At 41.6% G+C, this 27,392-nt stretch overlaps 1 protein-coding gene across 1 annotated transcript in view; it reads left to right on the forward strand.

Moving 5' to 3' along the window:
• Window positions 1-27,392, forward strand: part of LOC101152234 (collagen alpha-6(VI) chain) — a 155,867-nt gene that overhangs the window by 91,569 nt on the left and 36,906 nt on the right. The window contains exons 23-28 of the mRNA XM_063704177.1: window positions 1,420-1,482; window positions 12,581-12,643; window positions 17,260-17,322; window positions 18,094-18,144; window positions 19,823-19,858; window positions 20,926-20,988. Coding sequence (XP_063560247.1) covers window positions 1,420-1,482; window positions 12,581-12,643; window positions 17,260-17,322; window positions 18,094-18,144; window positions 19,823-19,858; window positions 20,926-20,988 — 339 coding nt within the window. The remainder of the gene's footprint in view (window positions 1-1,419; window positions 1,483-12,580; window positions 12,644-17,259; window positions 17,323-18,093; window positions 18,145-19,822; window positions 19,859-20,925; window positions 20,989-27,392) is intronic.

Raw genomic sequence — 27,392 nt, forward strand, 5'->3', positions numbered from 1 at the left:
TCCAGGGAGAGCTTGAGCCAAGGAAAATGTTGAACCTCAGATCTGGGAATTGTGGTCAATTTAGCACAATAATAGTTCAGTGTTACATATCTTGGTGCTCATGATGTAGAAAAATTGGCTTTACTCTTAGGAAAGAATTGCTCGAAAGACAGCTGGAGACATCAGCGGGGTGATCTGCAGTGCAGCACTCAGCCTGCCCTTGCCAGCTGACTTCTCCAGGGAGCTACCTCCGGCACTTTTTCCTTTGCAAGGAACAAGCCATACTTGGCTGTTTACACTGATCACATGAGGGGTTGCATGAGGGGTCACATGAGGGGCCAGAGAGGGCAAAATTTAGCTAACATGTTATGATAAAGGAAAGGAAGTCCTAGCAAATACTGAGTTGAAAGAAAGGTCAGACCACAAAAAAGTTAGAACTTTTTTTTTTCTCTCCAAAGTTAGTTTTGAAAGCTTGAGGAATAAGTGTTCTATTTGGCATAGGCAGGACAATCAATGGCTCTGCTATTTTTCAAACTTTTAATCCACATAGTTAAAAAAAGTAACTATTATATGTTGGCAGCTTGTTGCGTGGAAGTTGGGCAAAATATCCTTAAACATCGGAAGGGAAAGTTTGTTCACATTTTGCCAAGATTCAGAGCAGTGCAGAGTCTTCCCCTTGGACCTTCATCTCTTCCTAGCTTGATTACTTTTCTTTGTTGTTGCTTTCCAGCTTAGGAAAGCTCACTTTTTTTTTTTTTTTTTTTTTATACCTTCAAGCAAGAAATAGTTGCCACTGGGGATGTGGGGAAGCATTTCAATAGATTGACTGCTTTATTTCATGCTAAGCAAGTAATACTACAGCATCGCTTCTTCCATTTTATAGAAACTTACTTTTTTTAATGGTGTAATTTAAAAGCAGAGGCAAAAACCAAACACAGCATGAAAGTTTCTCTGCATAACGTATGAAAGCCACAGCTAATAGGCAGTATAATATTCCAAAAGTAGAAATAGTCAGATTTCATCTTACCACATACCATATCTTGTTTATGACCAGTCTTCAGTGTGGTTATTGAATAGAAAACTTATTTAAATGTTCTGGTTTCAGATGTATATTTGTAAGGAATATTTTTCTTTCTAACAAAAGAAATGTAGGGAAATGTAGAAAGCAATATGGAAAAGCTCAACCATTCAGTATTTTTTTCCAAGCCCCAGTCAGTTTGACTGCAAATCCTCAACTGCCTAAATTTCAGATTGGACATTCATATTCCTGCACAAATGAGAATGAGCTCCATAGGCCAGGATGGAAGGAAAGGCATGATTGGAGCTCTCTTTCCCATTTCTGTCCATGTTACTGACTTAGTATTTCTACTTGTAATATTCAATTTAATAGTCAATGTTCTCTTTTAGGCAAAAAATAATGCTTTAATTCTATGTACTTAGGGCCCAAGAGGAGAGGCTGGTGTGAAAGGAGAAAAAGGAGGTGTGGGAAGTAAAGGTCCCCAGGTATGTAATGAGAAAAATGATTGCATCTGACTTTGATCTTGGCTTGATATGTCTTTGTGGTTTCTTCCATATGGGTGGAGTTATTTACTGCTTGTGAACCAGGAACGTGTATTAGGTTTCACTTCAGCTCAATGTGGTGGCCACATCGCATCATGGTCCCCATCTTGCAGAGCAGGCTATCACTATCAGACACAGAGGTAGAAAATCTAGCCCTCTTTGCCTCAGCTGCTCAGCTGTGTAAATCAGGTCACATCACTCCCCTGATCTCAATTCTCTTTGGGTTTCCCATCCCCATCCCACCCCCAGAATACAGCCTACTTTAGTAGTCCTCAAACTGGCTAAATATGATAATCTCCTGGGGGAATTATAAAGCATTCCACCACCTAGAACCTTCCCCAGGACACTTAAATCAGAATCTCTGGCAATGAGGCCAGGGTAGCAGTAATTTAACTTCTCCCTAGGAGATCTTAATATAGACCTAGGGTTGGGAATGACTGCTCTGCATTAGCACGCCTCCAGATTCACAGTGCAGAAGAACCCCCTAGAGGGGATTGTTAACTAGAGAACTTGTTAAAGTGCAGATTCTGAGTCAGCAGGTGGAGGGCAAGGCCTGAGATTCTGCACTTCTAGGGCGCTCCCAGATGATGCTGATGCTGCTGATCCAGACCACATTTTTAATAGAACGGCCCTACATGATCTGGCCCTCACCTGCCTGCTATCATAGTACATATTATTTGTTTAGCTGTTTGCCTGTCTCTCCTTCTAGATTGCAAGCTCCATAAAAGATAGGACTTTGTCTTATTACACTCTATCCCTAGAGTCCAGAATATCAGTACCTGGCACATAGTAGAGCTCAACACATATTTGAATAATGAATCAAACAGTAAATGAGTGAATGAGACACAGTTGGAAATTGTGTTCTCCACTAACACTAGGGTAAAAGGAGTCCATTACGTGTGTACATTAGTTGAACCAGGCAGTCCAATATGTAAGTAGTTGTGTTTATCACCAGAAAGTTTAAGAAAATTTAAGAGGCTATTTGCATAAACTTGTATCTCATGACACTATTTTTTAATTATAATTTTTATTTTAGGTCTAGGTGTACACGTGCAGGTTGGTTATGCAGGCAAACTGCGTGTCATGGGGGTTTGGCATACATATTATTTTGCCACCCAGTTAATAAGCATAGTACTAAATAAGTATTTTTTTCTGATCCTTTCCCATCCTTTACTTTCAAGTAGGCCCCAGTGCCTGTTGTTCCCCTCTTTGTGTCCATGTGTTCTTGTTGTTTGGCTCCCACTTACAAGTGAGAACATGTGGTATTTGTTTTTCTGTTCCTGTGGTAGTTTGCTTAGGATAATGGCCTCCAGCTTCATCTATGTTGCTGCAAAGGACATGATCTTGTTCTTTTTTATGGCTGTATAGTATTCCATGGTATATATTTACTACATTTTCTTTGTCCATTCTAATGTTGTTGGGCATTTAGGTTGATTCCATGTCTTTGCTATTGTGAGTAGTGCTGCAATGAATGTACACATGCATGTGTCTTTATGGTAGGATGATTTATATTCTTTTGGGTAAATAATAATGGGATTGCTGGGTTGAGTGGTGATTCTGTTTCAAGTTCTTTGAGGTATCACCACACTGCTTTCCACAATGGCTGAACTAATGTACAGTCCCACCAGGAGTGTGTAAGTGTTCTCTTTTCTCTACAACCTCACTAGCATCTGTTATTTTTTGACTTTTAATAATAGCCATTCTGACTGTATCTCACTGTGGTTTTGATTTTAATTTCTCTAATCAGTGATTTTGAGCAGTTTTAAATAATACAAAACTGTGTTTAACACTACAAAAAATATAAGTGTTTGTTGTGCTTCTCTCCCTGGGTTTCATGGGAGGACTGCAGGGCTCCTCTGACCTGTAGCGCAACACAGGGTTGACAGCCTGGGCGTAGGGGATGCCGCTGGATTAAAAAATGAGAATGAGGCCCCTCTGGTGAGGTCTATGTACATGAGAGTGAGAGGTGGGTTACAAGCATGGGGGCATCAGAAAGGGGAGGGTTGTATGGAGTGGGATTGAGCATATTTTCTTATGCCTGCTGGCCATGTATATATCTTCTTTTGAAAATTGTTCATATCCTTTGCACACTTTTTAATGTGGTTGTTTTTGGCTTGTAAGTTTGCTTAAGTTCCTTAAGATTCTAGATATCAGACATTTGTTGGATATATAGTTTGCAAATATTTTCTCCCATTCTGTATGTTGTCTGTTTACTCTGTTGATAATTTCTTTTGCTGTGCAGAAGCTCTTTAGCTTAATTGGGTCTGTCAATGTTTGTTTGTGTTGCAATCGCCTTTGTCATCTTTCTCATGAAATCCTTGCCAAGTCCTATGTCCAGAATGGTGTTTCCTAGGTTATCCTCCAGGGTTTTTATGCTTCTAGATTTTACATTTAAGTCTTTAATCCATCTTGAGTTGATTTTTGTATATGGTATAAGGAAGGGGCCCAGTTTCAATCTTCTGCATATGGCTAGCCAGTTCTCCCAGTACCATTTATTGAATAGGGAGTCTTTTCCTCATTGCTTGTTTTTGTTGGCTTTGTCAAAGATCAGATAGTTGTAGGTGTGTGGCTCTATTTCTGGGCTCTCTATTCTGTTCCATTGGTCTAGAGTCTGTTTTTATGCCAGTACCATGCTGTTTTGGTTACTATAGCCTTGTAATATAGTTTGAAGTCACATAAGGTGATGCCTCCAGCTTTGTTCTTTTTGCTTAGGATTGTCTTAGCTATTCACATTCTTCTTTGGTTCTGTATAATTTTAAAATAGTTTTTTTCTATTTCTGTGAAGAATGTCATTGGTAGTTTGATGGAAATAGCATTCAATCTGTAAACTGCTTTGGGCAGCATGGCCGTTTTAACAGCATTGATTCTTCCTGTCCATGAGCATGGAATGATTTCCTATTTGTGTCATCTCTGCTTTCTTTGAGCAGTATTTTGTAATTCTCATTTTAGAGATCGTTCACCTTCCTGGTTAGCTGTATTCCTAGATATTTTTATTTTTACTTTTTTGTGGCAATTGTGAATGGGATTGCATTCCTGATTTGGCTCTCGGCTTGTATGTTGTTGGTGTATAGGAATGCTACTGATTTTTGTATTTCAATTTTGTATCCTAGAACTTTGCTAAAGTTGTTTATCAGATCAAGGAGCTTTTGGGCAGAGACTACTGGGTTTTTTAGATATAAAATCTTGTCATTTGCAAACAGGGATAGTTTGACTTCCTTTCTTCATATTTGGATGCCTTATATTTCCTTCTCTTGCCTGGTTGCTCTGGCCAGGACTTCCAGTACTATGTTGAATGGGATTGGTGATAGAGGGCATCCCTGTATTCTGGTTTTCAAGGGGAAGGCTTCCAGCTTTTGCCTATTCAGTATGATATTAGCTGTGGGTCATAGATAGCTGTTATTATTTTGATGTACATTCCCTCAATCCCTGGTTTGTTGAGGGTTTTTAACATGAAGGTATATTGAATCATATCAAAAGCCTTTTCTCCATTTATTGAGATAATCATGTAGTTTTTGTTTTTAGTTCTATTTACATGATGAATCACATTTATTGATTTGTATATGTTGAACCAACCTTGCATCCCAGAGATAAGGCCTACTTGATTGTGGTGAATTAGCTTTTTGATGTGCTACTGGATTTGCTTTGCTAGTATTTTGTTGATGATTTTTACATTTATGTTCAACAAGAATATCAGCCTGAAGTTTTCTTTTTTCGTTGTGTCTCTGCCAGGTTTTGGTATCAGGATGATGCTGGCCTCGTAGAATGAGTTAGGGAGAAGTCCCTCTACCTCAACTTTTAGGAATAGTTTCAGTAGGAATGATATCAGCTCTTCTTTATACATCTGGTAGAATTTGGCTTTGAATCTTTCTGGTCCTGGCTGTTTTTTGGTTGGTAGGCTTTTTATTATTGAGTCAACGTTGGAGCTTGTTATTGGTCTGTTCAGGGATTCAATTTCTTTGTGGTTCATTCTTGGGAGGTTGTTTGTGTCCAGGAATTTATCTGTTTCTTCTGGATCTTCTAGTTTGTGTGCATAGAGGTGTTCATAGTAATCTCTGAGAGGTCTTTTTGTATTTCTATGGGGTCAGTGGTAATGCCCCCTTTTTCATTTCTCATTGTGTTTATTTGGATCTTCTCTCCTTTTTTTGTATTAGTCTAGCTGACTAGTCTATCTTATTTTGGCAAAGAACAAATTCCTTGATTTGTTGATCTTCTGTATGATTTTCTGTATCTCAATTTCCTTCAGTTCAGCTCTGATTTTGGTTATTTCTTGTCTTCTGCTAGCTTTGGGGTTGGTTTTCTCTTGCATTTATTGCTATGAACTTCCCTCTTAACACTGCCTTATCTGCGTCCCAGAGATTCTGGTATGTTGTGTCTTTGTTCTTATTAGTTTCAAATAATTTCTTGATGTCTGCCTTAATTTCATTATTTACCCAAAAGTCATTCAGGAGCAGGTTGTTTAACTTCCATGTAATTATATGGTTTTGGGTGATTTTCTTAGCACTAGTTTTTATTTTTATTTCAGTGTGGTCCAAGAGTGTGGTTGATATGATTTTGTTTTTTTCCTAATTTGCTGAGGATTGTTTTATTTCTGATTGTGTGGTCAATTTTATGGTATATGCCATGTGGCGATGAGAAGAATGAATATTCTGTTGTTTTGAGATGGAGAGTTCTATATATGTCTATTAAATCAAGTGTTCAAGTTCAGGTTCTGAGTATCTTTGTTAATTTCCTGCCTGCATGATCTGCCTAATACTGTCATGATACTGTTTTAAAGCATGTTAATTATTGCTTGTGAAGATATTTGTTTTTAATTTTGATGAAGGTGCTTCTTCAAAAAGCATAAAAACTTTAAAATGTCATGGTAGAAATAACTTGATGAAAATAACTATTTCGCATTCATATCCTTGAATCAATAAAAGCTTGCTGGTACCATAAATTGAAATTTTTTAAAGATGGAAATGCCAAGAAAAACATATATCATGTGATTATCTCATCTGTTTATAGAAAATATGGAGATGTGCGTGGGTGGAAATCCAAAATCTTGGTATTTCTCTTGGTCTAGAATCCAAAATTGTATCCACTGGCTGTGCAGAGCACGTCTGTGAATAAGTACCCTTTAATCTTGCTTTGGCAAGATTGGTCATGGCCATAAATCATTCAGCCTCTTGGCATCGTCAGAGTTAGTCAGAAGGTACCACTTCTCTCTAGTCTACGTCTACCATTTTTCTGACTGGAAAACATGGTTTTTCTTTCTGTGCTTGGTTTTCTTGAAATACCTTTGTCAATACAGTGAAAATGCTATTTCAAAGATGTGTACAATTTTTTATGTTTAGGACATGGATGAATGGGGTCACAAAGTTGTTGTGTCCAAAAGAAAGCCACAGAGACGAACACAATCAGATACACAAGAGAGTATTATTCTTCACTGGTTCTATAAATTCCCTGCCATAGGTTTCATATTGTTTTACAGCACACAAGGACCAGCCACTGGAATAGAATAACGTGAGTGCTTTGTAATTTCAGGATTTGAAGTTTTTCTTAGGATATACGTTTAGGAAAAGATGTGATTTCTGTTGACAATGTTCTGAAGGCTTATTTAACTGGCATTCTGTATAAATCAAATGTGTGCTAATCCAGCCAACTATATGACTATGATACAAAAGAATACAGTCCATGGCACAATGAAAAGGAAGAAAGAGCTTTGAAAGGAATGGCATATTCTTCTCTACCTTCCTTCATTCCCCCTTTGGTTTACCTTAAGGTCCTATTCTAATTTAATCAATGCCTGAAAAAAAAAAAAGGATGGAAAATCAGACACAAAAATACAAATTTCAATTGAAGCTGTAATTATTTTTTAAATACTTATGCTTTCTTAGTGAATGAATCACTAGTGGCTTGTACAATATCAAGAAAGTTTGGAGATGTTCAATGCAGTTTGGAGTCCAGAGTAGAATTTCTGTTTTTGTCTTTACAAAGCATAGCACAGTGGTGAATGGTATACGGTCTGGAGCCAGACTGCCTAGGATTGATTCCTAACTTTGTACCTTACTAGCTCTGTGACCTTGGGGAATTTATGTAACCACTTTGTGCTTCAGTTTTTTACTGTAATTATAAGGATGGTAATAGTAGCTACCTCATTGGATTGTTGTGAAAATTAAACCATTTAATTTATGTAGGTGCTTAGAACATTGCCTGCAGTCACAAGCTCTATGTGTTTGTTATTGCTGCTATATTGTATCAATATTACCTAATTTAATGGGAGTATTTTGTGCTCAAAGAATGCAGGTCACCATTCCAAGAAAGGCCGTGATAGTAATATAACAATACGTAACCTGTAGTAATCAACAAGTTTCATCATTCTGTATAAGCTAAGTTTGGTGGTCCATTAGCCATTCCTTTTACTCATTTAACAAACATTTACTAAGTGCTGCTTGTGTGTTGGGCCCTATTCTAGGATACAAGGATGAATCAGGTATAGACTCTAGCCTCATGTATACCCAATCTCATAAAGGAGACTCATACAAACAAACAATTGACATGTGACCTGCTGAATGTTAAAAGAGAATTATACTCAACGTAGAGCGATGTGGTAAAGAATGGAGTTAAATGAGATGAGCGTATTTGGTTTTGCTGAATGAGCAGGTGTTTTCCGGGTAACCAAGGAAAGGCAGGCATGCAGAAAGAGGATGGAACCAAGTTACACAGAGATATCAAGGTGAGTTTTGGGAACCACAAATGGCTCAATATGGTTGGAGTGTAGAATGCATGGAGAAGTATTAGAAGTTAAGGTTAAGGATTAGTACTGTCAAGATTGACATCTCAGTTGTTTTGGGGTTTGTTCTTGCATTAGCTCACCATTTGATGGCCTCTTGGTTTTTGTTTTCTTAGACTTAGCTGATATCTAACTTTTAAAGAAGCTCAGCATTTGATCGCCTTGTTTCTTTCCACCTTGATATTTGTTCATTGTGAGTTTTCATACATTACCCCCACACAAAAACAAGTGACAAGGATTCCTTTTAAGTGTGGGAACACCCTGTACCTCTTCTACCCTGCCTTATCTAATCCAAAGTCAAGGTGTCCTTGGCAACGCCCCAACCATTAAACCTAAACTCCGAAGTGCAATCTCCTCTGATAAGGTGCTAAGCACAATTTTCAAAAAATCGTTAACCTCTAAACACTTCTTTCCTATCCTTGCTTAACACTAAAGCAGTTGTGGTTGCCAAGGGCTCTGTAACTAATACTCAACATGAGGAAAAAAGTGGGACAATCAAGTCCCACTTTTGGAGGTTTGATGTGGCCCCAGCCTTATGCATCAAGTTTGGAGAGCCACATTTTTTTAGACCTCCAATCTGGGCTAATGCATGGATGGTAAGAGTTTGGGAATCCTGTCCCACACAAGGGCCTCAGAGCAGCAGGCATAGTGGCTGGGACTTTAGTCTTTAGAGTCAGATACAATTAGGTTCATTTCCCATCTAATCCTCTTATTAACTGAGCAATTTGGATGTAAATGCCTTGAGAAACTGTTTTAGATCAGTAAATGGGGTTAATAACAGGCATCTCACTGTGTTGTAAAAATTGAAGACTATTTACCACTCAGCACAGTGCCTTGCACAAAATATGAATGCTCAATAAAAGGCAGCCATTACATCAAAGCCAAAGAAGATTTGATCTCTAGCTAATGCCCTTCCCCTTTAAATGCCCTAAGCTTCTCTTAACCCTCCATAGCTATTCTTGATCTCAAGTCAACTAAGCTCTTTCATTCTTTGATATCTTTCTGGAGGTGACAATTTTTTTGTCTTTCTTTTAGAAACCACCAGTGTGATTCCTTATCTAACCAGCAGTATTTGAGTAGGTGATTTATCTGGGTAACCATTCACTGAGGCTTGAGCCTTAATTCATCTAAGTCACAAACCTCACTTTGGTACTTTGCAAGATCCTGCATGGGAAACAGAATCAGGTTTTCTGATTCTCTAGTGGCAAGGTCCTGTATGTATCCAACCATCTACTCATCCAAGACATTTTTTATTTTGAAAGTTCTTAAAACAGGATAATCTCTCATTGTTCTTGTGTGTGTTTGAGGTGACTACACATGAAATAATCTCCCAAAATCATCCTCTGTCTCAGAATTTATGTCTGAATGAAGAATGGAGAGTAGGCTTCTAGACAGATCTTCCAATTTATACATTGCTTTTCAGGACAATTAGAATCTCTCTACTTCTCTGTGCAGTGCATGAAAATTTCATATGGAAAACCAACAAATTAAACACAGTAGTTCATCCCTCTTGAGAATCTTTCCTGGGTAGATAAATGGATGGGTTGATGGGTTCTAGGTATCCTATGATGCGCCAGAGATATGAATTAATAGGACGTGCCCATTAAAGAAGTATACAGTCTAGTCTCTAAGGAATGAGAAAGAGAAATACACTAACAATTACTTACAGAGTAGAGGAATCGGGGGGACAAGCATGAGACCCAACACAGCTAGGAAGTTTGAGTATTCTTCCTGAAACAGTGATGCTAAAGGTAGGATTTTTCAGAGGAGGGAGATTGTACCTCTCCCTAGAGGGAAAAAAATGGACCAGCTGAGGGAAAAATTTGCATGAGTGTGGAGACGTAAGACAAACATTTGATGAATCACTTGCTTTGATGTGCCTGAACATAAAGCGATGGAAGTAGTCACAGAAAATGAGGCTGCAGAGGCATGCAATTCCAGCATTTTGAGGGATTTTGCATATTAAGAAGACCTTAAGCTTTATTCTGAAAGATATTCAGAATTTCAGACAAAGCGGTAACATCAGCCTGACATTTTAAATCTCTCTCTAAAAAGGGTGGAGAATGGATTAGAGGAAGACCTGGCTACAGTTAGGAGAGCCAAGAATTTAGGCAGGATGCAAGATGGGCCTGAAGGCAAGTAATGGGAATGGAAAAGGGAGGGGTACAGAAAGTAGACAGATTCTACTTGTGGGCCTTGTAGCTGAGGGGTTTTGAGAAGTGAGGTGGTGGGAGGGTCTAGGATAATTCTCAGGTTTCTGGCATGGGTCTCAATGGTAGTAAAGGGTGTTACTATTCCTTGATGAAAAGAAAATGAGACTGGAAGCATGATTTAGGGTAAATATGATTGTTTTGAGAATCCATTTCTATTCAATAGGATGTCCAATGGGAATTTTATTTATTTTTTTAGACAGAGTCTCACTCTATCACCCAGGCTGGAGTGCAGTGACACAATTATAGCTAATTGCAGCCTTGAACTTCTGGGCTCAAGTGATCCTCCTGCCTCAGTCTTCCAAGTAGTTGGCACTACAGGTGTGTGCTGCTGTGCCTGGTTAAGTCTTGAGTTTTGTTTTGTTTTTTGGCATAGAGGCTTGCTGTGTTACTCAGGCTTTTAATATATGGCTCTGGTGTTCAGCTGAGTGGTTGGGACTGGAGAGCATGTATTTAGGAGTCATTGTGTAGAAGTGATATGTGAATTCATACGGGTGCCATTCAGGAAGAGGGGATAAAGTGAGAAAAATAAGGTCAGGGGATGGAGCCCTGGGGCACACAGAATTTAAGAGGCAAATAGAATAAGGGGAGCCTTCAAAGGTTCATGAGAGGAGCCTAGAGAGGGACCAGGAAGACCATGGTAACTTGGTGTGACAGAAGTTAAGGGAAAAGTTTCAAAGAACACATGAGCAAACTCAAAAAAGGTGAGGGCAAAAAAGTGTCAACTGGACTGAACATGAAAGTCAAAGGAGTTAGCTCCATGAAGTGGTGGAAGTGAAAGTTAGAAGGGAATGGGTTGAGAGCTATCTATGGAGGGTGACAATATTGAGAATTTTCTTTAAAGATGAAGGAAGGGGGAGAGATAGGGTATTATGGAAAGATTCTTATCTTTGTTAGTAACCAATTTATTGTTCAACAATCCTTCCTCTTAGGAAATTTTTTATGTCCAATGTATTGCTTTTTAAATTTTTTAAAAGATGAAAATGTTAATGTTACAATATTTTTGTTCTGAACGAAATAAATTTGCAAGTATCATGCTCATTACACAAAGGCTGGTTTATTTACTTTTAAATTACAACAACCATGATGAAAAAATTGTGCAAATGATTTCAGCTCACTGGGGTTGGGATTATTTACAAATACCTGTAAACAGTTGTACAAAAGAGATTTCTCTTTCCATATGTTTAGATACCCCAAAGGAAAAATCTGATTCCAAGTGTTAATAACAGAGGAAGGTAGTTGTGTCATCTCTGAATTGGTATTTTAAAATGTTCAGTCTAAAGTTGTTCCAATGAAACATGCCTTCTAGAATGTTGGAAGGACTTCCTTCCATTATATCTGATAGCTTTTCCATATAGATAGGTGTTATATTTATCATCTGTTTAAGTTTTGCTATGTTCTTCAATAAGATCTTAAGGCTTTCTTTCTTTAGGTTTTGCATCTTTCTTGATAAATTTATTCTAAGCATTTTACAGTTTTTTTCTTCTTTTGGTAAGTGGGAATTTATTTACATTTACTTTTCTAACTTATCACTAGGAAAGAGGAAATTATTTCAGAATATGTATCTTATGCTACCTAAACATATCTTATGAACACTGTTTTAGTAAAGTTTCTTGAGCTTTCTAATATACATATCATATGATTTTCCAATAAAGATCATTTTGTCTTCCAAAAAATGTTTTCTACCAAAGCCAATCCTTTCTACCAAAGGACAAGAAGGATTATAGTTCAAGGCAAATGTCATTTGGAATGGCTTCTTTAAGTGTTAGGCATTTTAACAACATCTGTTCTTAGAGCAAAACAACCGAAATCACTTTGGAAGAGAAAACTCACAAGGAAGCACAATTCTTTAGACAACATCTGGCATGAATTACTTTATTAATTTTCTTTTATTTACCAGTCTTTATTTGATGGTGGCAATACTTTTTTCCAGAGCAAGAATCGATACAGCCGTAACTCTTCTCTCATCTGTGGTTCACTTTCCTCTTATAAGACAGAGGGTTTGAAGGAAAGTTGCTTTATGTTTTGCTATATTTGCAAACCCCTTGTTTTGTTTCAGGGGCCTCCAGGACCCGGAGGAGAGGCAGGGAATCAAGGCCGTTTGGGAAGCCAAGGAAATAAAGTAGGTCACATTCTTTATACTCACCAAAGTTGAGGTTTTCTGCTCAAGAGAACTGTGTCTAATTGTATTAGCCAGGGCCCTTTCAACACAAACAAGAACACATTTTCTGGTCCTTAAACCCTGGCTTGATTCTTAGAGAGCCAACAACCTCTAAGGACGTGGGTGTGGACCTGGATGAGATCAGGGATTCCAGCTCAATGTAATTTAAGAGGGGAGGGTTACACCCTACTGGAGGTGACGGATCTCAGGGAACAAGGGATGTTCTGGGGCAGGCCTTCCTTTCTCTCTTCCAATCTCTCTTAATTTCCTCCCCCCGCCTACCTCTTTTTTTTTTTTTTTTTTTTCTTTTCTTTCCTCCATTCACACAAACTTTCGGTAAGCACCTTTTAAGACCAAGGCACTGTACTTAGCATTCAGTTGGGCTGAAGAATCAGCTCCAGGAGAGACATCTTTGTTTTGGTCATTGATTGCATCCTCCATGCTTAGAACAGTGCCTGGCATGTAATATGTGCTTAGTAAATATTGAATAAATGAATCTGTGGGTGGCATAATATATATGACATGAAACCAACCCCAAAGAATATTTTCATAACAATCTGTGACATAAAATAAAGATAAGGGGCTAAAATGGAGTTTTAAATAGCATTATTAGAAGTATTTCTGGGATGCAAAAAGAGGCATCATAGAAAATACAGACTTTGAGCCAGGCATGGTGGCTCATGCCTGTAATCCTAGCACTTTGGGAGGCCGAGGTGGGCAGATCACGAGGTCAGGAGATCGAGACCATCCTGGCTAACATGGTGAAACCCCATCTCTACTAAAAATACAAAAAATTAGCCGGGCGAGGTGGCAGGCACCTGTAGTCCCAGCTACTCAGGAGGCTGAGGCAGGAGAATGGTGTGAACCTGGGAGGCAGAGTTTGCAGGGAGCTGAGATCGCGCCACTGCACTCCAGCCTGGGTGACACAGCGAGACTCTGTCTCAAAGAAAAGAAAAAAAAGACTTTAAGTAGGACTTAGAAGATAAAAATTTTGGCAAGCAGAGAAGGGAATGGGGGGACTGTAATGAGAAAAAGCGGTGTGAAGGAAGGCACAAGGTTGGAAAATCCTGAGAGAAGAGGAGGTATCTAGGCATGAAAAATGATCCTGTCTGGCAGGCCAAAAACAACAAGAAAGTCTGTGGTGAATCTATTCAGTGGCCAGCATGGTGTTATCTAAAACTTTTGAATGGAGTGGATGAACACAGCCAGACTTTTGGAAGATTTTAAATAGGCAACTCAGTGTAGAAATATTATGAAGCCTAGGCTGTGCATGGTGGCTCACCCCTGTAATCCCAGCACTTTGGGAAGCTGAGCCAGGTGGATCACTTGAGGTCGGGAGTTCCAGACCAGCCTGGCCAACATGGTGAAACCCTGTCTCTACTAAAAATACAAAAATTAGCCAGGTGTGGTGGCACATGCCTGTAATCCCAGCTACTCGGGAGGCTAAGGCAGAGAGAATTGCTTGAACCCAGGAGGTGGAGGTTGTAATGAGCCAAGATCCTGCCACTGCACTCCAGCCTGGGTGACAGAGTAAGACTCCATCTCAAATAAATAAATATTATGAAGTCTGAGAGACTGAAAGCTAGGAGAACAGTTGGTACACTCTTATAGTCTCCAAGGCAAATAGTGATTAGGTGACTTAACGGGGTGAGGACTTGACTTGTGATGATTCCATAGAACTCTTCCAACAGGGGACTGATGCAGAGAGGAGTGGGCTAGATGACTTCGGGGCTGCGTGTATGAGGGGTAACCCTATCACAGACATAGAAAAGTCATTAGGAAGAGTGGGTTTAAGAGGAAAGAAAATCACTTAGGGGATAGAGGAAAGGGTTTAGGTCTGGTTGGAGATGTAAATTTCAGAGTCATTTGGATTAAAAATAACTCTTGGTGATGCCTCTTTGTAAGAAGTCCAAGAGGAAACAAGACAATGAATTATTAGGAAGGAAGGAAAATCAACAAAAAAGCACACTGGATTTTGAGTAGAGTTCAAGAAGGGAGGTGAAGAGTACCAACTGGTAGAGAAAAGTTAAGGAGGGGAGGAGTGGAGAAGCCATGATATCTGGTGGCTAAGACATTCTAAAGAACAGTTTCAAAAGTGTAGCAATTGAGAGGAGAGAAAGGGAGACAGACTGCAAAGGACCGAGAAATGTGTGAGGAGAAAATGGATAAAAAGCTGTAAACTACTCTTTGGAAAACCTAGGCCTTTAAGGGGAAGAAGAAGACATTAACTACTCATACTGGCAAGGTCTAGGAAAGGTTGATGTGGGATATTGGTTTGTTTTTAATGACAGGAGAGACCAGCATGTTTATAATCAGAGGAGAAAGCCAGGGAGAAAAGAGGAGATTGAAAATGTAAGAAAGAGTAGACAGAGTAGATGATTAACGGAGAAATTTGGCAAAGAGGATGAGCTTGAGGGCATAAGAAAAGGGGTTAACTTTGTACTGAAGAATTGTTCAAGGCTGATATGATGGAGTCCAGCAGTTGAATGTTGCAAAGACAGTTAATTGGAGGACGTAACAAGATATGGGGATGACAAGAAGTCAACTGCAAAAGGAAGGGACTTCTATGGCATGTAGTGTAGCAATATATGGCATGTAATCGGGAAATCAAAGTTTGGAACAAAGACAATGCTGCCTTCTTGTCCCTGAAGAAGGCTCTAGGGGAAGTGGTGTCACTGGTAAAAATCAAGTTTATCTTACCAAGGACAGACATAGATAAAGGGACCCTAGAGTTGGATAGAGGTGACCGTGGGGAAGTAGATAAACAGGAGCAGGGCAGTTGTGCCTTAGAAGATCATTATTAATACAAAAGACTTGGTCGGGGGTCGGGGGTGGGTCAAGAATTTAGATGGCAAGTGCCCCAAAGAAAACCCAAATCCTCTGTATTGCCCCAGGGTGGACTGGGCACTCTAGACTCATGATTCACTGAGATAAACCTCAAACACTTACCCCTACCTTACTCCAGTAAGTTCACATTTCCAGGAGGCAAGCAACCTGGCAGTTAATCCTGGGCTTAACACTTGACTCTACCAATAACCAAGCATGCGGCCCTAGAAAAGCCATATGACTTTCCTTGTTTCCTTACCATAAGGCAGATGTTCTTAAATTTTAGTGTGCATATGAATCAGCTGAGAAGCTTATGTAAAAGCGCATATTGTTGGGTTCCACTTACCAGAGTTTAATCCAATGGGATCCAAGAATTTTCTTGACACATGAACCCTGGATGTGGCTGTGGTCCCCAAAGCACACTTTGAGAACCGCTGTCCTAAAAGGCATCAAGGCAGATGATCTCCTGCTTCCCTTATATAGAATCCTATTCTTCGTTACCCCAGAGTTCAGTGCTGGTGGTCACTTGTCCATTTTCCCTTATGTTGGTTTTCTGTCCTTAAAAAAGATGTAATGATTCCCCACCTTTTAAGTGTAGGTTGCACATACTTTCACACTTTCTTCCAAAGAGTACAGTAGAGAAGGGGAGGGAGATGGAGAGTAACTTGGCATTAGGGAAACTTGACTGCCATTATCTCAACCAGAAGATCAACGTTAACATCAACAGTGATGTCATGTTGATTGTATATACCCTTACTATGATGTGATGAGAATGGCCTTTTACCTGTGTAATGTTCCTCCCCCAAACCCATAAGCCCAGTCTAATCAGAAAAACAGCAATGGGGGACATTCTACAGAATGCCTGGCCAATACTTCTCAAAATGGTCAAGGTTATCAAAAAGTCTGAGAAACTGTCCCAGTCTAAAGGAGCCTACGGAGACATACCATGTGGATCCTGGATGGGATCCTGGAACAGGAAAGGAATATCAGGTTAAAAAGAAAAAAAGAAAAAATCTGAATAAAGTATGGGCTTTAGTTAATAATAATAAATCAGTATTGATTCGGTTGTGACAAATGTACCCTACAAATGCAACTAGTGTAATGTAATGTTAAAAATAGGGGCAAATTGATGTGGACATATAGGAACTTTCCATATTATGTTCACAACATTTCTGTAAATTTAAAACTATTCCAAAATTAAAATTGTTACCTTTTTTTAAAAAGGAGTTAACCTTCCTCTGTAAACCTGTGTTGATTTCCTATGTCGCTGAACTTTCCTCAACATAATACTGAGATTGATTAACAACACACAGTAGATGTTCTACTAGTCAGAAGTTAGAAACTATTGCCAGGATATCATGCTCCCTTGGTTAACTTGATTCTTCCTCAGAATATTAAAACTAGATTAATCAATCTGCCATCTTTGCAGAGGCCAGATGATTTGCATGAATCATCCTGGAAACGATTTTGTTAATTTTTTTAAAACAGTACAGAGCTTTTCTCTTGACTCATTTTCATGGCATTGAGCTGCTAAGATGGCAACTTGCACTAAACAATAAATCATGCTTGCTGAGGCTTCACTGATCAATGGAGGACACCTCCCTGGCCAACAACAGCAGTTCCTCTTGTATCACTTGCACGACACACGGTTCTGGGCACAAACCCATTGTTGTGTGTGATCCACACAGATGAGCTGAATTAGTGCCATCATTTCCAATTTCCAACCTAAAAACAATCTTTCTGTTTAACAGGGAGAACCTGGAGATCTGGGAGAAAAAGGAGCCGTTGGCTTTCCTGGTCCTCGTGGCTTGCAGGTTTGTATTTTGACACTAGTTTTGATCGGATTCTTGGAATCTTTTAGTTCAGTAGACATCTGGTGTGGTTCTCTGAAGAGAGTTTTAAGGATACAATCCTCATGAAGTTTTATAGTTTTCTAGAAATTAGGAGGGATATTGTCTTCATCTTAGTTCCTTGGCCAGCTTTCCCAAGGTGGCAGTTCCCCAGGTGCCAAACATCATGGCCAGAATGCTTTTGAAGCCAAATAGTAAAATGAACAAAACTTGTCTTCAGCAATCCTGTAACCCTTTTTCCAGCCTTTCCTTTTATCAGAGCCTCTTCGTCAGAAACCCATTCCATCCTTCCCCCACTGCTCAGGGTTTCTACAAGGGTCAGACAGTAGCCAATACTGGGGCATTTACTTCTTGTTTTTGTCTAGCAAACTGAAAATGGTATTAAAATAGAAGTGTTATCAGGGAGAGGTAATACTATTATCTCCTCTTATTGAAAGATTATTATATGCCTGATTTTTTGTTCATTTAATCCTCATGACAACCCATGAGTAGGTATAATTATTATTCCCAGCTTACAGATGGGAATACCTAGGCACATTGCATTGTCTGTATCTGTTACTAACAATTGCCTTTAGTACTACTATCATAAAATGTTGGTGGCCTGCCCTAGAAGGAGGATCCTGTGTCCTGGTTTTCCTTTATCAAACCAAAAAGCTGGCAATCTTGTCCTCTTGAGGAATAAGCCTGTCTCTATCTGTAGTCTGGGATGTTGGTAATCAATTGCTCTGTTTACAGGGCAATGATGGCAGTCCAGGTTATGGTAGTGTCGGACGCAAGGGAGCAAAGGTAAGTCAAGTCTGCTGGAAGCTGGACGTTTTCCATTTATTTTTTGTTGCTGGTTTTGTTTGCCACATTTAAGAGAAAAAGGGAAGCAGGGAATAAGGCAATCTTGGACAGTTAGAAATATATTTCAATAATTTATTTGCTGCTATCCCATGAGGAATGTGATAGAAAAGAATGTGATGGTTTAAGGTGCAGGCAACAACTGAAACTTGAAAATAAATTTTCTGTTTTCTGCAGTGATATGCGGCCCTAGTCTGACTTGTTCCAGCCTGAACAGTGCATGTAATCTTAGCCACTCTAGGCTCAAGTTTACTCAGGGAAGCATTCCAAAATTAGTCCTCTTATTATTATGTTTGATTTAGCCAGTAGTGAGAGGTTGTGGAGGAGTTTTCTAAATGTACTGGCCCAAGCAATAACTTAAAAATAAAACTGTATATCAGAATAGTAATTTGATATTGTCACTGAATATTCAGGTGGCTGGAACTGAGGGATAAGTTTACCAAGACCAGTGATTTCTGTATACTAGCAATTACCACTAAGAAGTCAGAATGAAAAAGATCCCACCATAATTACAAAATACAAAAAACATAATATAGTTAAGGATATCATGTCTGCAAAATGTTTGAGACCTATAACAGTGAATTGCTGAGACAGAAAAGAGAACTTCAATAAATGTAGAGGCATTCCAAGATCTTGTCGGAAAGTCTAAAATATTGAAGGATGAACATAATTCCAAGTGAAATCCCAACGGGAATAATGCAAGAGGCCATCTGGAAGAATAAAGAACCAAAAACTAGAACTATTTGAAAAATAAAACTAACGAATGAGGGATTTCCAGTGAAGTGTTCATTAGAACAGAGAACAGTTAATATTCCATAATATAATCCCTTAATATCTTACAAGAAGGGAAATATTAAGTAGCCTATGGCATTGGAACATTAGCCACCCTATAAAATGAATGTATATGAAGTTTATAATTATGTAAATAAATTTTTATGTGACACTTTCAAGTAAAAATTTAGAATATACTCAGAAAAACATTTATCCCAATTGTGTTACATTGCATTTTTAAAAGCTAAAAGGAAATAACAAAATGTATATAATCTTTCTGGGCAGTAAGATTTTGGTGATTTTTCTTCTTTCTATTTTTTGATTTTATACATGTTTGAGGATTTATTATAATCAGGAAATGAACTTTATTTTAAATTAATTATATACTTTCTTATCCAGTAGGGATTATTATATCTCTTCAATTATAGTCTTTGAACAAAGTAAGGTAAACAGAGGACCCTAAAATGAATGATCAAGTTTAGACTCTCCATAGGCTTTCCAAATTTCTCCATTGAAATCCATTTTAAGATCGTGTCAGAGACACATGGCCAAATGACCACCTATGCTGTTATATGCATACAAAAGAAGGAAAGCCAAATTGTAACTCTTCAGATGTATACTTTTAGCCACCTAGGTAGTTATGATATATTGATGAAACCCTTAAATACTTTAACTTATAATTTAGTTTGTTTCTCAAATACTGCTATTTCACTTCCAGATTTCAATTGTTTTGGCCCTTCCTTAATTCAGAGGTACCAAAACTACACAGGGCAGCAGGTAAATTGAAAATCAATGTAGACTTCATTGGGTGATGTGTGCCTGTATAAATCTTCCCTCCTGTCCATTACAGGGACAAGAAGGATTCCCTGGAGAAAGTGGACCTAAGGTACCGTGTGCTTCCTAGTAACTAGAGATCAGTCAGAAATACTCCTGGGGGTTATGAAATGTATCCTAGGCCAGTAGAAAAACAGTTAATGATAAATAAATGTCCTACCTTTGTGGGGAGAAGGAGGGAAGAAAGAAATAGACCAATATTTTTTCAATTTTTAAGATTATACATTTGTTTAGGAGTGTAAGGCTTAAAAAGTATTTCTAGTTTTTTAATTAGTATGAGAAGATAGAAAACTTATCCTTTTAAAATTTTAAAATTTTTTCCTTCCCTCTATCATATATATTTTCTTATTTACTCAAAGAAAAGTATAATGTAAGGCCAGGCGTGGTGGCTCATGCCTGTAATCCCAGCACTTTGGGAGGCCAAGGCAGGTGGATCACTTGAAGTCAGGGATTCGAGACCAGCCTGGCCAACATGGCAAAACTCCATCTCTACGAAAAATACAAAAATTAGCTAGGCGTGGTGGTGCATGCCTGTAGTCCCAGCTACTCAGGAGCCTAAGGTGGGAGGATCACTTGAACCCAGGAGATGGACGTTATAGTAAGCTGAGATCTCTCCACTGCACTCCAGCTTGGGTGACACAGTGAGACTCTGTCTCCAAAAAAAATAAAAGTAGAAAGAAAAGTGTAATGTAAAGAAAATAAGAGTTATTTGATTTTACCTGTCTCAGTTTTCCCAATATGTTTATAAATCATCTTTAGATAACTAGTTAGCAATGACATCTTCTACCTTGGAGATATCACTTTTTCTAGAAACCCTTACTGAACTCAGTAAATGCCAGGTCCTATGATAGAGTCAGAGGATAAAATAAAGAACAAAGTTCATTTCTCCAAAGAGCCAGTGTTCTCACTGGGGAGACAGCAGAGTGAAACAATGCTGACGCAGTGTGCTATGTAGAGAGTTACACAAATGGAAACACACACACTCACACTCTTCAAAGAAGAGTGTTAAAAATGCATATGAAAAATGTCTTCATGTTAGAATCAGTTTAAAGATGCAAATATGTTACATATGTATATGTTTGATTTTAATAACTATTTTACTTTAATAAATGTATTTAGGGTGCGATTGGGGACCCTGGTGGTCCAGGAGAGACTGGGCTGAAGGGAGCTAGAGGCAAAATGGTAAGCTTCTTAGATTCCAATTGCTGACAACCTCACTACATTGGGAAGTCCTCCTTCATGCATTTACAATAATTTGAGTTGTCTTTTGTTACCAGTGACTTGCAAAATGCATGTGTTTTCTATTAAGGCAAACTTGGGGAAGGGGAATGGATAGTCATCTCTCAATGCCAGTGCAAAAACAATGAACTGTTTGCTTTTAGTGAGCACGTTCACCTGTTCTAGCTGCCAGGGTACCATACTTAACACTGGTAATAAGATTTTTTAAAAGAAATCCTTGTGATTCAAAACAGCTTTTACACTGCCAAAATGTAGTTAGTTTAATCCTGTCTCCCTGGCAGGTTTACTGCAACCTGATGCCCACTGGCATCTTGTCTTCACTATTCAGGTTTTGTTAATCTACTTTTAATGAGATACATGCAGAAAGGTCTTCTCATTTAGCTCAAGGAGGTTATCTCTTGGGCTTTGTGAGAAAGTTTGCTTACTGTGTAACTGAGTAGGTCTTTATTCTGTAGAGGGTCTTAGATATTGCCTAGTGCTTTGAGTCACTTGGAATAAACATAGGTCTCCAATACAATTCATCCTGTAGGCTTGCCTTGGGTTCCTGTGGATTAAGAATGGATTTCTTGCATTTGCTGACTCTATATATCTTAGACTGTGTATAAGTGAGAATGCTGTTTTAGTTTTTTAAAAGACAGTCCTGAGATAATTGTCTCTTGATACAGCAATCATCTTTTTTCTTCAGAACAGCACTGATCAGGCAAACTGGTCTTAATTTATCATGTTAATTAGCAAGAATTTTAAAAGTCTGATAAAAATGTATACTTGAAATGGTTTTCCAGTTTTGTCTTCATAGCTAATTTTGCTCTGATCTATTTTTGTTTCTACAAACTATACGATCTTTATGTATAGATATTACTTGTGTAGGTTTTAGGGGTACAAAATAAGGAAACTCCTCTTCTTCTGCCTCTTCCTCCCCCTCCCCTCCCTCCTCCCCCTCCCCTCCCCCTCCCTCCCCCTCCCTCCCCCTCCCTCCCCCTCCCTCCCCCTCCCTCCCCCTCCCCTTCCCTCCCCCTCCCCCTCCCCCTCCCCCTCCCCTTCCCCTCCCCCTCCCCCTCCCCTTCCCCTCCCCCTCCCCCTCCCCCTCCCCCTCCCCTTCCCCTTCCTCCTCCCCCTCCCCTTCCTCCTCCCCCTCCCCTTCCTCCTCCCCTCCCCTCCCCTCCCTCCTCCCCCTCCCCTTCCTCCTCCCCTCCCCTCCCCTCCCCTCCCCTTCCTCCTTCCCCTCCCCCTCCCCTCCCCTCCCCCTCCCTCCCCTCCCCCTCCCTCTCCCCTTCCTCTCCCCATCTTCTTTCTCCTCCCCCTCCCCCTCCCCTTCCTCCTCCCCCTCCCCCTCCCCCTCCCCTTCCTCCTCCCCCTCCCCCTCCCCCTCCCCATCCCCCTCCCCTCCCCCTCCCCCTCCCCCTCACCCTCCCCTTCCCCTTCCTCCTCCCCCTCCCCTTCCTCCTCCCCCTCCCCTTCCTCCTCCCCTCCCCTCCCCTCCCTCCTCCCCCTCCCCTTCCTCCTCCCCTCCCCTCCCCTCCCCTCCCCTTCCTCCTTCCCCTCCCCCTCCCCTCCCCTCCCCCTCCCTCCCCTCCCCCTCCCTCTCCCCTTCCTCTCCCCATCTTCTTTCTCCTCCCCCTCCCCCTCCCCTTCCTCCTCCCCTCCCCTCCCCTCCCCTCCCCTTCCTCCTTCCCCTCCCCCTCCCCTCCCCTCCCCCTCCCTCCCCTCCCCCTCCCTCTCCCCTTCCTCTCCCCATCTTCTTTCTCCTCCCCCTCCCCCTCCCCTTCCTCCTCCCCCTCCCCCTCCCCCTCCCCTTCCTCCTCCCCCTCCCCCTCCCCCTCCCCATCCCCCTCCCCATCCCCATCCCCCTCCCTCTTCCCCCTCCCCATCCCCCTCCCTCTTCCCCCTCCCCATCCCCCTCCCTCTTCCCCCTCCCCATCCCCCTCCCTCTTCCCCCTCCCCATCCCCCTCCCTCTTCCCCCTCCCCCTCCCCTTCCTCCTCCCCCTCCCCTTCCTCCTCCCCCCTCCCTCCTCCCCCTCCCCTTCCTCCTCCCCCTCCCCTTCCTCCTCCCCCTCCTCCTCTCCTCCCCCTCCCTTTCATTCCCCCCTTCCTCCCCCTCCCCTCCCCCTCACCTCCCCCTCTTCCTCCCCCTTCCCTTCCTCCCCTCCCCTCTTCCTCCCTCTCCCCTTCCCCTTCCTCCCCCTCCCCTTCTTCCCCCTCCCCTTCCCCTCCCCTTCCCCTCCCCCTCCCCTTCCCCTTCCTCCCCCTCCCCCTCCCCTTCCCCTCCTCTTCCTCCCCCTCCCCTTCCTCCCCCTCCCCTCTCCCTCCCCTTTCCCTCCCCTTCCTCCCCCTCCCCTTCCTCCCCCTCCCCCTCCCCTTCCTCCCCCTCCCCCTCCCCTTCCTCCCCCTCCCCTTCCTCCCCCTCCCCTTCCCCCCCTTCCTCCCCCTCCCCTTCCCCTCCCCTTCCTCCCCCTCCCCTTCCTCCCCCTCTCCTCCCCCTCCCCTTACTCCCCCTCCCCTTCCTCCCCCTCCCCTTCCTCCCCCCTCCTCCCCCTCCCCTTCCTCCCTCTCTCCTCCCCTTCCTCCCTCTCTCCTCCCCCTCCCCTTCCTCCCCCTCCCCTTCCTCCCCCTCCCCTTCCTCCCCCTCCCCTTCCTCCCCCTCTCCTCCCCCTCCCCTTCCTCCCCCTCTCCTCCCCCTCCCCTTCCTCCCCCTCTCCTCCCCCTCCCCTTCCTCCCCCTCTCCTCCCCCTCCCCTTCCTCCCCCTCTCCTCCCCCTCCCCTTCCTCCCCCTCTCCTCCCCCTCCCCTTCCTCCCCCTCTCCTCCCCCTCCCCTTCCTCCCCCTCTCCTCCCCCTCCCCTTCCTCCCCCTCTCCTCCCCCTCCCCTTCCTCCCCCTCTCCTCCCCCTCCCCTTCCTCCCCCTCTCCTCCCCCTCCCCTTCCTCCCCCTCTCCTCCCCCTCCCCTTCCTCCCCCTCTCCTCCCCCTCCCCTTCCTCCCCCTCTCCTCCCCCTCTCCTCCCCCTCTCCTCCCCCTCCCCCTCCTCCCCCTCCCCCTCCTCCCCTTCCCCCTCCCCTTCCTCACCTTCCCCTTCCTCCCCCTCCCCTTCCTCCCCCTCCCCCTCCCCTCCCCCTGCCCTTTGTCCCCCTCTCCCTCCCTGCCTCTCCCTCCCCTTTCTCTCCCTCCCCCTCCCCTTCCTCTCCCTCCCCCTCCCCTTCCTCTCCCTCCCCCTCCCCTTCCTCTCCCTCCCCCTCCCCCTCCTCTCCCTCCCCCTCCCCCTCCTCTCCCTCCCCCTCCCCCTCCTCCTCCTCCAATGAGAACTGCTTCCCAGATATAATGCTTGTCCTCATACATGTTTTTGGATGGTTATCCATTAACATTATGCTCTAAAAAAAAAGATGAAGACAGATATAATTAGAAAAATAATTGGAAAAGACTTTCAGATTAATCCAGATGTCATCTGCATTGAAGTATCTCTGGATCATTTATTTCCCTTGGCTTATTAATGAAGAAGTTTAACCTTGAACATCAGAAGCATGCTAACAAGTTCATGGTTGGATCCCTCACCACAAAGGCACATTAATCATTTTTAAAGACAATAAACGAATGGGAAACATAAACTTTTTCTGTTGGCCTTTGAAAATGTTTGAAAATTTTTTTTTCCCTCCATGTTGGACAATTTATCACTGTTCTTAACTTGCTCTTTCCACCCACCCAGCTACTTTTTCCACCTTTACATTAGTGTTTTTGGATTTGAAGTTGAAGTTTAGACATTGAAAATATCCAGGTTTTCTCTCTAAAAGAGCTGAAGTTTCTATTGGAAGATTTTGGTAAAACTTCAACTTAAATTCTGAATGCTTCGTCAGTTCTCTTTGAATGATTATACTCCTTGTTTAAATTCCCTAAATCTTCACCTTGATTTTTTTTCCTCAAAAAACATTTTTTAAATTTTGCCATGATTTTTAACCTGTTTTATTTTGTGTATATATGTATGTTTGTATGCATTTTGTTTTTCTTTTTCCCACCTTTAAAAGCACGCACATAGTTTAAAGCAGGGTTTCTCCGTATCAGCACTGTTGACATTTTGGGCTGGATAAGACTTTGTTGAGGGGCTGTCCTGTGCCTTGTAGAATGTTTATCCACATCCTTGGCACCTACCCACTAGATTCCAGCATCACCTACCCTCTGTCCTCCCCACACCCCAGGTTATGACAATCAAAAACATCTTCAGACATTGCCATATGTCCCAGGGAAAAAAAGGAGTCAAAATTCTCCCTTGCTAAGAACCACTGGTTTAGAGAGTCAAATAACAAAGTTTGTTATATTAAAAAAAAAAAAAATCCTTCACCCCTTCACTCACTCCCATTTCCTTCTCCCCAGAAACAACAGCTGTCACTTCTGAACTGATTTGTTTCAGAATTGACAATATGCCTCTAAATATCATACATTCTTACTTTTTTGATTTATAAATTTTAAGCATTATGAACTGATTCCTCCTGCTATAAAAGTTGCTGATGTACCTTTCTTGATTTTCCCTTATCTAAATCCTGTCTGAAAACATTTAGATGAGGCAAGTGTTCTCTCCAACTTAATCCCAACCCAGAGCCTTCCAACCTGACCCACCTGATGGAGGTTCGTCTGTGGCTGGTGCCCAGCTGCCATACTGCAATCGTCCTTCACCTTCACCCTTCCCTTTGCCTCTCTTCTGCGTTGGATCTCTGCTTCTCATTCTTATTCTCAGACTCCTCTTGTTGGATTTCTCCCTTGTTTCATGGAAAACTCATCCAGTAGCCTGCTAAGAAGGGGTGAATGAAAGGTATAGTTTTTGAAACAGCTAACATCTGAAAGGGATTTGTAGTACCTTGAGATGTGATTGGATATTTTGGCTGGTATACAGTTCTGGGTTGGAATTAATTTCTCAGAATTTTGAAGGCACTCATTCCTCCATTATTTCTAACTTCTTTTGTTACTTGGGGAAGCCCAAAGCCATTCTGATTCCTGATGTGGCCAGTGTTCTCTCTCTGGCACCTTATTGCATAATTTCTCTGTCTGCAGTGTTTTGATATTTCCTGGGTTTTATGAGTTGATGTCCATTTTTATCCATTTTCCTGGGCATTAGGTAGGTCCTTCATAGGCACTAGGAGCCTGGAAATATGTGTCCTCCAAAGAAGTGTTGGTCAATTATTTTGATGATTTCTTGCCCTTTATATTCTCTATTCCCTATTTATAAAATACCTATTATTGGGTGTATTAGTATTAATTTTCTTATTTTTTCTGTTCTGTCGTCCGGCTTTTTGTCTTTTTGCTCTACTTTCTGGGAGAGTTCGTTGAGTTTATCTTACAGTGTTTCATCCTTGAATTTTCAAGAGCTTGTTCTTGTTCTCTGAATGTTCCTTTTTATAGCATACTGTTTTTGTTTCATGATTAAAATATCTTCTCTTACCTTTCTGAGAATATAAATATTTTTGTCTTTTTTTGCCCAACATAGTCTGTTTCCTGCATTTTATTTTCCTTTCTGTTTTGAACTCTATTACTCAGATTTTTCAGGAATGAGCTATTTCTTCATATTTAAGAATTGAAGACAAAAAGACTGATTGGGATCAGGTGCGGTGGCTCATGCCTATCATCCCAGCACTCTGGGAGGCCTAAGCAGGCAGATTGCTTCAGCCCAGCAGTTTGAGACCAGCCTGGGCAACATGGCAAAACCCCGTCTCTACAAAAAATACAAAAATCAGCCACGCGTGGTGGCATGTACCTGTAGCCCCAGCTACCAGGGGGCTGAGGTGTGAGGATCACCTGAACCCAGGAAGTCTTGGCTGCACTGAGCTAAGATTGCAACACTGCATTCGAGCCTGGGTGAGACTGAGATCCTGTCTCAAAAAAAAAAAAAACACAAAAAAACGACTGATTGGAAGCTCTGAGAACATGAGTGGGGATTGTCAACTACCGGTTTCCCAAAGAGAGTGATCTAGCTAAATTCTTTGTTTAGCAAACCTCTGAAATCAATATCTTTTGGTCTTTCTTCTTTGTCTAGTGAAGTTCTCCTGAAAAAACTTCTTACAGTTTCCTACCTGGAGAGTAAAGGTCTGGCTGCCAGCTTTCTAGGAGCCATATAGAAAAAGAGAGCTGGAGACTCACACATTTACTGTACATACCCTCATTTACTCTCCCTGTCTCAGATACTGTAGGTCCTCAACTCAGCCTGGAGTCCCACCTTGGTTTTACCTCTCTTTGTTGCTAGGGTGGGAAAAGGGACATTCACCCAACCCTTGAGAATAGAGAGGAGATTTGGAGATTCCTAAAATGATTTTCAACTAAACATTTTTACTTCACCTTTTTCCCTCGCCTCCACTTCTGGAGGTTCCCGGTGC

This window comes from Gorilla gorilla, chromosome 2, assembly GCF_029281585.2.
Source record: "Gorilla gorilla gorilla isolate KB3781 chromosome 2, NHGRI_mGorGor1-v2.1_pri, whole genome shotgun sequence".
NCBI lineage: Eukaryota > Metazoa > Chordata > Mammalia > Primates > Hominidae > Gorilla > Gorilla gorilla.